This window comes from Motacilla alba, chromosome 1 (assembly GCF_015832195.1).
Source record: "Motacilla alba alba isolate MOTALB_02 chromosome 1, Motacilla_alba_V1.0_pri, whole genome shotgun sequence".
Lineage (NCBI taxonomy): Eukaryota > Metazoa > Chordata > Aves > Passeriformes > Motacillidae > Motacilla > Motacilla alba.
The window spans coordinates 39,736,712-39,747,208 of record NC_052016.1 but is presented as its reverse complement, the minus strand read 5'-3'; the positions used below and the strand labels follow the sequence as shown (position 1 = coordinate 39,747,208).

Sequence of the window (10,497 nt, the reverse complement as noted above, 5' to 3'; positions counted from 1 at the left end):
AGAACAAAAAACCACTTCTTGATCCTAACACCAAAACATGGTGTATTTTTCTTTGTCTTCCTGTTAGAGTCACATATTTGAGCCACAGCCATGCCTTGTACAAGGCAGGAGCATTACTGATTCTCAACAAGGTCCCAGCATTTAGAGCACCACACTAAGGGCAGAGACCCAGCTCTCACAGTGGGCAATTTTTCACTCACACTATCAGCAAGGGAAGCTTGACAAGAAGCCCTGAAATGATTGAGAAATGCCTTTCTGTGCCAGATGAGGTCCCAATGTGAGTTCTGAAAGGATGAGCTCATACCAGGAGCTTAAACCTCAGGGGGTCTGAAGAGCATGAAGCTCCTTGAGACCGGGCAACACTGGAGACTGTACTGGGTATCAGGAGGGACACAGGTTCATGCATACAAAGTAATTCCTCCTGCAAGCCCATAAAGAAGAAGAAAATCAGCTGCCATTTCTGTCTTTTCAGGGCAAGTGAGATATTTCTGAGCAGGATGAATGGCTTTTATGCTGTCCCACTGGTAGAAGCAAGATGAGGGTGAGGGCAGGGCCAAGGTCTCAGTTTACCCTATTCTTTTCCCTTCCTCCCCAGCATGGAACCACATCTTTTCACTGAGATGGGGTTTTCTTACCACCAAAGGGATGCTGAAAAGAGTTGGCAATGCACATCACCTTGGAAGGTGCTGCAGGGTCCCCCTGCTCCAAATGGTAAGTATCTGCATGGAAGAGACACAGTACACAGCAGCAAAAACAAAGGCAACATTTCACAGCAGCATAAGGTACAGGCAGCTCACCTCAGGTAAATATGCCATGGATGAATAACAAAAAGCACCCCATTTTCTTGAAGTGGAGGCTGTCATGGAAACCCTGGCAGTGAGTGGCATCATTGAGGGGATTCAGTTAAAAGTGACAGAATAAAAGTCTAAGTTTCTTGAAAAGCATCAGAATTCAGAGATTAAACACACCTAGAAGGGCTGAAGTCTGGGCTCAGGAACTCTTTGGCAGGTTGTGCCCATCCAGCCAGGATGTGCTGCTATCTTTCAGAGACTTTCCTGCAAACTGGAGTGGATTTTCCCTGTCAGGCTTGCTGAAAGGGTGTAAGCCCTGCAGGACAATAAACAAGTCTGTGTTTAGTACTTAGGCTACCATGGGAGAGATTCTTTCTAACTGTGAAAAAGCGCTTGCTGTGGATATCCACCATGAGGTTTGGCAGCAGAGCCTGAAGACAAAGAGGTAGAAGTGCTCTGCGTGCCCTCCCGCCAAAAAGTGATCAAGGTGGTCATGGCCACTGATGCACTCTGTCTGGACCAGCATCCTTCAGTGCTGAAGGCTCAGGGAAACTCCATGCCTTCCATTTGATCTGGATTAACACTAATCATCTTTTTCCGAGCTGGATTTATCCTTTTCTCATTGAAAGATTGCAAATCAGGAAGCTCATTTTGCTCTGTTAGCTCACAGATATGCCAGCACCCTCCTCCTGGCTCTCATTGATGAGGTTTATGTCTTAATTGGCATCCCCCAAACCACTCCAGCATGAGGACAGACAACCTGATAAATGTAAGAAACTGCCCTTCCTTTGGTGCCTTTTCCAGCGTGCTTCCCCTTCCAGACAGCCCAAGATGTTTTATCACTTTCTCCAAAGGAAAGCGCCGCCGAGTCCCCAAACCTCACAGCAGCAGGGCTCTGTAGATAAGGCAGGGAAAATATTTCACTCGCAAAGAAACTGTGCTCATCTCGCGCTAACGTCTCTGTCCTCTGGAATCCAAGGCAATAATTACAGCAATTTGTAGATAATTATTTCTTAATTAAAAACAGGCTTGCTGGGTACAGTTACCAATTTCCTCCACTGGCTGCATAGGGCTGCACAAGGAGACACTGGGGGATTGTCGGTCTCGTAAAATCATTTGCTTGTTCTGCTCAGGAAAAAGTCCCCAGTGAGTCATCTCCCCCCTCTCCCCATATCCTGGCAGGTCTGATTCATTCTCCTAAGGCACCCTCAATACAGATTTGTGCCTAGCTTTCCCTTGGTAATTTCCAAGGAAGGTGACTGCCGCATTCCCCCACTGTAGCCTGTTTTGTCAGCTAATTTAATGACCCTTTGCTCACACAGACTCATTTCCAGACACTTTTAAGTGAGTAGCTCCTAAAGGAATCGTGACTCCAAGCGGAGGTTGTGAACCTGAAAGAAGCTCACCTCCATCACATGTTTATGTGAGTAGTAATAAGTAAACAGTGTGGATATGGAGTTACAGCTGAGTACAAACTGAAGCTGCTGGTTTAAATACTGCTGTTGGGGCAATTATTCTGCCCTTGATTGGGCAATCTGGGGTTCATGGTATCTTCCCAGGCACAGTTTTCCGGCCAGCTGTGAGAAGAAGAAATGACAGGATTTCAGATATCCCCCACTAAATACTGCATCCACAAGGAGAGAATCTTGGGATGATGGTCCTCATGCCTTGGGATGATGGCCCTCATGAGTATGAGGATTTTCAATCTTCTAAGTCCTCTGTCTCTATTTCTGCTGTGGAGTACCCTATCTTCTAGTTCCACCACATTCACCAGCCTGATCCAGGGTCTCCCACAGCTCCAGAACCAGGAGAATTCTTTAGCCCTGGAAGCAAGAAAGTCACATTACTCCTGATCTACTTCTGGATTGAGCTGGGCATTCATTTCAGGTGTCGCTTCTCTGTGGCACTGAGGAAACAGCTCATGGAGATCTGAGAGCTGGCTCTGTGGGTTCTACACAAAAATAGTACCAGGAGCACCATTATAAACCCTCCTGACAAGGCAAGCCCATGGGGGAGTATCATGAGGGGAGAAAGCGAGCAGCATCCTCCTCCTGGTTGCAGCAGAGCAGCTTGGAGCCACCGTGACAAGGATGGAACAAAGAAATAACATGGACATTTTGTCATCATGTGCCCAGAAGCAGATTGTTTCCACTGCCCTTAGCAAAACAGCTATCAATGAGAATAAACCAGAGATAATAGGGAGGGGAAACAAATTAGGCTGTCAATATCCTCTTCATGGAAATAATCTCAAGGTTGTTAGTCACACAGGGCTGCTTTGCCCCTCTAATTTTCTCCTGTACGTGGGCATTCATGTTCCTCTCATCACCTCAGTGGCTCAGTGCCTGCACCATGTGCAGAGAAACCACAATTAAGCAAAGTGCCTTGGATGTCATGATATATGGGACTACGTCTCTGCTTCAGCAGCACAGAAAGCTAACGAAGAGTTGAGATTAAACACCGGGTTAATTAGTACGCTTAATTAGTTCACAGTTATTAAATCCTTTCAGGCACTCAGATAAGTCGTTCAAAATACAAAACATTCCTTGGAAATGCCACTGTGTACTCCCCCCTTCTCTCTCTCCACATAGGTGCAGGACTGGGAAGCTGTAGCCTTCCTCTAGCTGCTTAATGCAGGATAGTCTCCATCCAAGCCTCAGCAGCCCAGCATCAGTCCCTGAGACTACCCTTGAATCTGCAAGTCTACCAATTTGCAAATTCACAGTTCTTCTGAGAGGGGATGAGGCAGTGCCCTGCTAACATGGACAACAGTTAGTAGGAAAGGAATGGTGTTGGGAAAAAAGCAAGGAGCAACAGATTCTTTTAACTCTGAGAGACACACACAGATTCAGAGGTTTGCTATGGACTTAATCACCCAGCAGTGTGTCCCCTTTCCATGTCAACTTCCTCTGTGGCTGCGGTAAGAAAGCAGGGCAGCCCAGCAGGAAGAAGGAGCAGGAATGGGTGGAGGAACTTCTCACCCAAGCTTTGGAGCATTGCCAGTCACTGTGACAGTTAAGTTGAGGGACAGGAAAGGCTCCTCCAGGCTCCTGCTAGCAGTCTCCCATATTCACAGCACTGAATGATTACCCTGTGATTTCCATGTTCATCCCAACAATCCATGCTACTCCACAGCAGAGAGCTGCTAAGGTCCATGGGGTCAGCTGACCTTCAAACAGCCCATGGCAGTGCTGCCAGAGGCTTCTCTCATAAAGGATTTATTTACGGCAGAGGAATCCAGTTTCTGAGATCACCTTGGAGACTTACCCAAAGCATTTATCACTTGGATAATGGAGGGCTCTGAACAACACAGGTGCAATGAGCTCAGACTCTGGAAAACTGATACCTATGGAGTATGCTGTTTTCATCACAGTTCTCTGGGAAACTCATGTTTGGGTCCAACACTTTTAGCACCAGGCCTTTTTTTCCTCTAGTTATTAACAGCTGTGGTAGTGGCCAGGGAATTCAGGTTCTCTTGGTGTTGGAGACCTAAATCCATAGGCTGAGAATTAATAGGGGCAAAGGGCTATATTAGGTGTGGCTTGCTTAAGGGAGTTTGCTAAGGAAAAAAAAATAACAGTAGAGGATTAAGCTGAAGGATATTCCTCATTGCACCAGGAAAGATATCCCTGAACAATGACTCACCCAGTACTTGTTTGTGATTCTAGTAATTATAAATTACTAGAAAGCAGAAAGCAAAGGCTGGGATAAGGTACTGTTACTCAGCAAAACTGCATTTTGAGAACAAGAATAAAGCTTTTTGGGAGATAATGTCTCTCTTTTTTCCCCTGTGCAGTTGCAAAGAAAGGTATTTAATCCTTCTAAAAATAAGTATGAACGTGTCTGCTTCCAGAGTCTACAAAATATGTCTGCATCAAAGCAATGTGGAGACCTTTGGGAATAAGTAGCTAATTTGATACTCATAAGAAACCACAGCCTAGGACTTTGTGTCAGAGAACTGGGCTGACCTTTCAGCAACTGATGATAGCTCTGAAATGACTTCTCATCAGTGAAAGCCCAATCTAACATCAGTTAAAATAAATTAAAAGCTATCACTGGCTTCTACAGACATTGGATTAGACTATATAAAACCCACTTGAATACTGGGAACCCAATGAAATTATCATGGTAAATCTAAATTCTAGTGAAGCTTTACAGGCTTTAAAATATCTCTCTGCAGCCCTTTTAAGAATGGGGTTTTACTCAGCTCATGAATAATTCACTTCTTTTTCTTCTGACAGTACCACCACGAACTAAGCCAGCACAAAGCCCAATATTCCAGCCTCCTTTTTGCTCACAGCAGATCCAGAGTATGTTTCTGTTGAAAGAACAGTCCAGAGAGTAAAGGCCTGAGCATAGACACTGCTTCCCCTCAAAGCATCTCTTCTGATTTCCTGCAATCCCCACAGAGCTAGGAAGAGCTCTTCCCAACACTTTTTCATCTCTCCATTTCCAGACACTTACCCCGGGCCATGGTGATAGTGTGACTTCCAAAATGACCAGGATCTGGAAAGATTAACTTTCCTTTAGGAGTTGGTCCTCATACACAGCTTTGTCCATCTCCTCCTGCTCATTTTTGAAGCACTTGATCTTCATTTCAGAAGGTAAAACCTTGTTCCAGAACAAACCTGCTAGCTGGGGTAGCCCCACAACTCTGTTTCAATGGGAGAAATTTTTGCTGTTCAACTAAAAAAAAGAGAGAGATCAAGAGTGCTGGCCAGTTCTCCTCAGGAATCACTCCTAGCAACAGGAGGAATGGATATCATACATATTACTCCCTCAAACCATTTGTCATTGTATCCTTTGTTCCAAATGCACTGCCTTTACTTTAATGACCTCACATTACACATCTCCCAGCCACATTCACTTTCAATCCTCTCTCTTCCCTCAGTGAAGGACCATCTTAGAAGACAAATTCTGCTTCTACCAGAAACATCTACTGGGAACATTTCATGTCTCCTAAACCCAGATGTAAGTACAGAAGAACTATTATTTCTCATCATCCTTTTAAACCTCCCTCTCTGCAGACACCCTGACTACCAGCGTCCTGCTTCCCAGCCCAGACTGACATTACTACTCTGATCCACAAAGAGCACCAGTGCTCTCTGGAAAGCTTTTAGAAGGGCTCTGCTCTGCATGGCAAGAAATGAAATAGACATTCATACACAGCCATGTCTTTGCCAACACCTGAAACATCTCCAAAACACGTAGTCTATGTGCCAGAGAGGAACAGTGCTGTGAGTTAGCTGCAGCACTGCATGGACCCATAAGGACCCACTCAACAAACCTGAGGTCTGGGGTCATCCGTGTGGCTATGGTTTGCGGGTCTGATGGTGCCAAACTGCTGGCCAGTGAGGACAGCGTCCAGCAGTGAAAAGAAGATGGGCAGCTATAGGAACTGAGGGCCACAGCCCTGAGATGATGCTGTGAGATGTGTGGCTAAGGGATTTCCATGAGCTATTCCATGAGATGCATGGCTAAGAGATTCCCGGGGGCATGAAGATGGGGGGGAATTGTTTATCAGGTGAAGGCCAGGTGACCCTCACCACTGCAAGAGGTGGGAGAGGGAGTGATGCTAAGGGGTCATGGCTCTGTTCCACCCTTGTGCAAGACCCACAGCCTTTGTGATCTCTCTCTTTGTTACTGTTGATATTCCTCATTTACAGACAAAGTGGCTGCCCCACCACTTATGACAGCAGGAGCAGATTTGACTACAGTCTCACCTCCACTTCCCCCAAAAGTACAGTGATATCATTCAGTCTTTATAGAGAAGGATATTCCCCTGGATGAGAAAAGTTCAAGTCCAGTCCAAAAACATGTAAGGCCAGACTTTCCTGTGTTATGCCCTTGCCTCCAATTATCTACAGGTGGTCCTAGAGCAGAGGGGAAGGACCTTACCCCTTTCCTGGTAAAGGAAATTGTCACTGGTGCTACCCTCTAATAGTTCATTTCATTAATTGTTTATTTGGCCTGAAGAGGGTTTAATGAGTCAAATAACTCTGGAAAAAATATTCTTGGCAGTATGGCAGAACAGGAGAAAAAAGAACCTACAGCTGAGAGCAGTAACGAATGCATCACGTGTGACCAGGCACAGAGAACATGTAACATGCACTGAACAGTCATTGCATATATGTTTCTCACATTAAGTCAGGAATTTCCTGAACAACAGAGCCCTAATTTCCTACCAGTTCACATCCTGTATCTCTGGCTGACACTGCAGCAGTACCAGCTCCTTCCTGCACTGTGATTCTCTAAGAAACCACATCACAGCACTTTACCAACATACAACAAGGCTCAATGCTGGCCCTTACAGGAGGGCATGGTGATTGCCATTAAAATAAAACTAATTTTGCTCACTCAGGAGTACAAAGACTTGTGCTCCTGTGTTTCCATCCAACACAGAGGCAGTAACCCGTGTGTGTCCAGGCAGTCTGCACAATTCCGTGCAGTGGCACAGAGGTCAGATACTGGCAAAGCTGTCCTCACTGCCTGAGGATGGGCTTCTATCCTTCCCTCTACCTCCCCTCCCTGTACTCTACCGCAAGGTCTCCTGTCCTACCTCTCAGTGTCTTTCTCATCCACCTAGCTATGTCTGTGGCCCTGCCCTGCAGCTCTAATTCCTCAGGATGGTATTTCAAGGCAGGTCAGAGTTTCAGGTCAAGACTGAGCCGGGGGTGGGGACATTGGCTTACTTGGAGGAAAAGCAGAGGTGAAGGAAGGGCCTCGCAAGCAGCTTTGGACTTTGAGAACAAGAAGCTTTTCATGCACAGATAAAAAGAATCACATGGGAAAGTAAAAAAAGCTTTCCTCTCTCTTTCCCATGAGTCCCACTTGTTTGTTCTAAAAGCAGTCTTCGGCCAGCAATTCCTTTCTTACCTGGGACTTTACAGGAAGGTAAAGGATTTGCCTCCCTACTAGCAGTGTCACTACCAAAGCTGCCTGCCAGCACCTCCTGGCCCTGGAGCATCTCACTGCTGCTCTCTTGTGTGACCCACAGTGCTCCAATGATCAAAGCACAGCAATGAGGCAACCTCTGACCACAAGCACAGCAGGCGTGTTCAGCTGCTGCCTTCCTGCAGTGATGCTGCAGAAGAGGGACAGGCAGGAATCAGGCAAGTGGAGCAGCAAGGGCTGCATGGGGAAGCAGCACTGAGCTTACACATTTCATAGAATCACAGAAGTTTTGGGTTGGAAGGGACATTTTAATATCATCTAATTTCAACATTCCTGCCATGGGCAGGAGACCCTTCTATTAGACCAAGTTGATCCAAGCCCCATTTAACCTGGCTTTGAACACTTCTAAGGTTGAGGCAGCCACAGCTTCTCTGGGCAACCTCTTCCAGAGCCTCACCACCCTCACAACAGAGGATTTCTTTCTCGTGTGCAATCTAAATCGACACTCTTTCATTTTAAAACCATTGTCTCTTATCTCTGCACCAAAGGTTTCTCTGTCTTTCTTATAAGCCCTCTTTAAGTTTGGAAGGCTGCAGTAAGGATGAAGGCTTCTTTTCTTCAGGCTGAACGGCCCCAGCTGTCTCAGCCCTCCTCCATAGCAAAGGTGCTCCAGCTCTCTGACCATCTTTGTGGCCTCCTTTGTACTCAGTCCAGTAGGTCCATATGTTTCCAGTGCTGATGACCCCAGAGCTGGATGCTCCAGGTGGGGTCTCACAGGAACAGAGGGCAGAATCCCGCACCTCACCCTGCTGGCCCCGCTGCTGTGGATGCAGCCCTGGATATAATTAGCTTTGTGGGTTGCAAGAGCACACTGCTGGGTCATGTCCAATTTTAAGCGCTCTCTATTGCCAAGTCATTCCCTGCAGGGCTGGAGACCCTGACAGCTGCTCCACCCACCCACTTGACCTGGAAGGACAGAGGGGCATAAGCCTCAAATAGAAACAGGAGAAAAGGGTTATTCATTGCCAAGTCCTGGGCCTCTTATCAGGAAAAGCGAGGAATGTCGAGGGGCATGAGAGAGTCAATGCTCCCTGAGTCCCAGGAGGACGAGAGAGTGGCTGAAGGTCCTCGAGAATCACCGCACACTATCCCCAGATTGCGCCGCTGCTGAGGTGGTCCCAGAGGTCAGCAGGATCCCCTACCCGCACCACGAGGATCCCTTGTGTCCCAACGCGGGATCCCTCTCGTGGCCACGAAGCACCCTTCATCCCACTAGAGGAGACCGCATTCCCACGTGTCCCACTAGGTGCCGACACCGCATGGGAAGAACTACATTTCCCAGCGCCGCTTGCGCCCGGGCGGCGGAATAGGTGGGCTGAGTCGCGCATTCTGTTCCGATTGGCTGGCCGGGGACAGTCGGGGCGGCCATTGGCTGGGCTGGCGGTCACGTGGGGCGGCGGGAGGCAGGCCGACTCACGTGGGCCCGTGCGGGAGCGGGCCGGGAGCGGGGAGCGGGCGGCCGGGCTCGGGCCGGGCTCGGGCCGGGCTCCGGGGGAGCGGGCCCGCCGGGCCTCGCCATGCTGGGCGCCCGGGGCGGGTGGCGGGCCCTCCGCCGGTGCGCCTCCCTGCCGCGGGCCGTGCGGCTGCGGGTGCGCGAGGCGCTGGGGGCGCGGGAGCCGGCGGACGCGGTCAGAGTGCAGGTGTGTGCCCGGGGCACGGCACGGCCCGAGCCCAGGGGAGGGCCTGGAGGGGCACGGCCCGCGCCCGGGCTTCAGGGAGGGAAACGGGAGCCCTGCAGCGCCTTTTGCTCAACTGCGGGATCTGCTCTCCCGCCGTGCGTGCTCGGTTCGCTGTGGTGGCAGCCAGCGAAGCTTTGGGGTCACCCGGCGCGGGCGGAGCAGCGTTGTCACCGTGATGGGTTGTACTGAACGTGCTCTCCGCCACGCTGGCTTTATCACCGGCTCTCTTCCGGAGAGCGAGCCATTGCCTGTGTGCTGCTGTTTTTAAAGCTTTTTCACAGGTCTTGTGCCGCGTACGTCCAGGTTTAGAGCAGTGTCAGTAGAGCCATCGGTAACACTTCCACTGACGTTTGTATTTGGCTCCTCTTGTAAACCAAGATAGCCTGGAATCAATGGACATTTTAGCTATGGAGTACTTTTCCTTGGAGTAGGATTGTGTATTCCCCTGTTTTGTAGTGTTTGCAACTGCCAGAGTGGTGGTTGCAGGCACAGAGTCCGTGTTTCAGTATTTCTGGATGAATGTGAAAAGGACTGGGCTACTTGGTAACAGTTTTAAGCAAAACTGAAAGAGGATACATTTAGATTTATAAGAAGGAAATTCCTCACTGTGAGGGGTGGGGGGAGGCACTAGCACAGGTTGCCTAGAGAAGATGTAGCTGCCCCATCCCTGGAAGTGTTCAAGGCCAGGATGGGGCTTGGAACAACCTGGTCTAGTGGAAGGTGTCCCTGCCCATGGCAGTGCAGTTAGAACTGGATAACCTTTAATGTTCCTTCCAATTCAAGCCTTTCTGTGATTCTACTGACCCAAAAAACAGTTCCTAGCATGCTGGTATTCCTGCTCACACTTAGGTAAAGCCTAATAGGGCAGGAAAAAGCTCATGCAGTGTTGGTTCTTTTTGGATGTAGTTTGATGAATAATGCAAGCTAGAATAAACTGCTGCTAAAATTTGCAGTACTGTCATTCCTCCCCCTCCCCCTTCCCTGTCCTCCAGACCCTTGCTGCTTTGCTCTTACCCTTTGCTAGCAAAATGTGGGGGTTTTGTATTAAAATGGGCTAGGAATCTGGTCTGGCTTAA

At 48.6% G+C, this 10,497-nt stretch overlaps 1 protein-coding gene across 1 annotated transcript in view; it reads left to right on the top strand.

Annotated features, from left to right (window-relative positions):
- The first annotated feature begins 9,195 nt into the window (after positions 1–9,195).
- NARS2 (asparaginyl-tRNA synthetase 2, mitochondrial) overlaps positions 9,196–10,497 on the top strand; it is a 48,754-nt gene continuing 47,452 nt past the window's right edge. Inside the window, exon 1 of the mRNA XM_038135508.1 lies at positions 9,196–9,382. Coding sequence (XP_037991436.1) covers positions 9,260–9,382 — 123 coding nt within the window. The 5' untranslated portion in view covers positions 9,196–9,259. The remainder of the gene's footprint in view (positions 9,383–10,497) is intronic.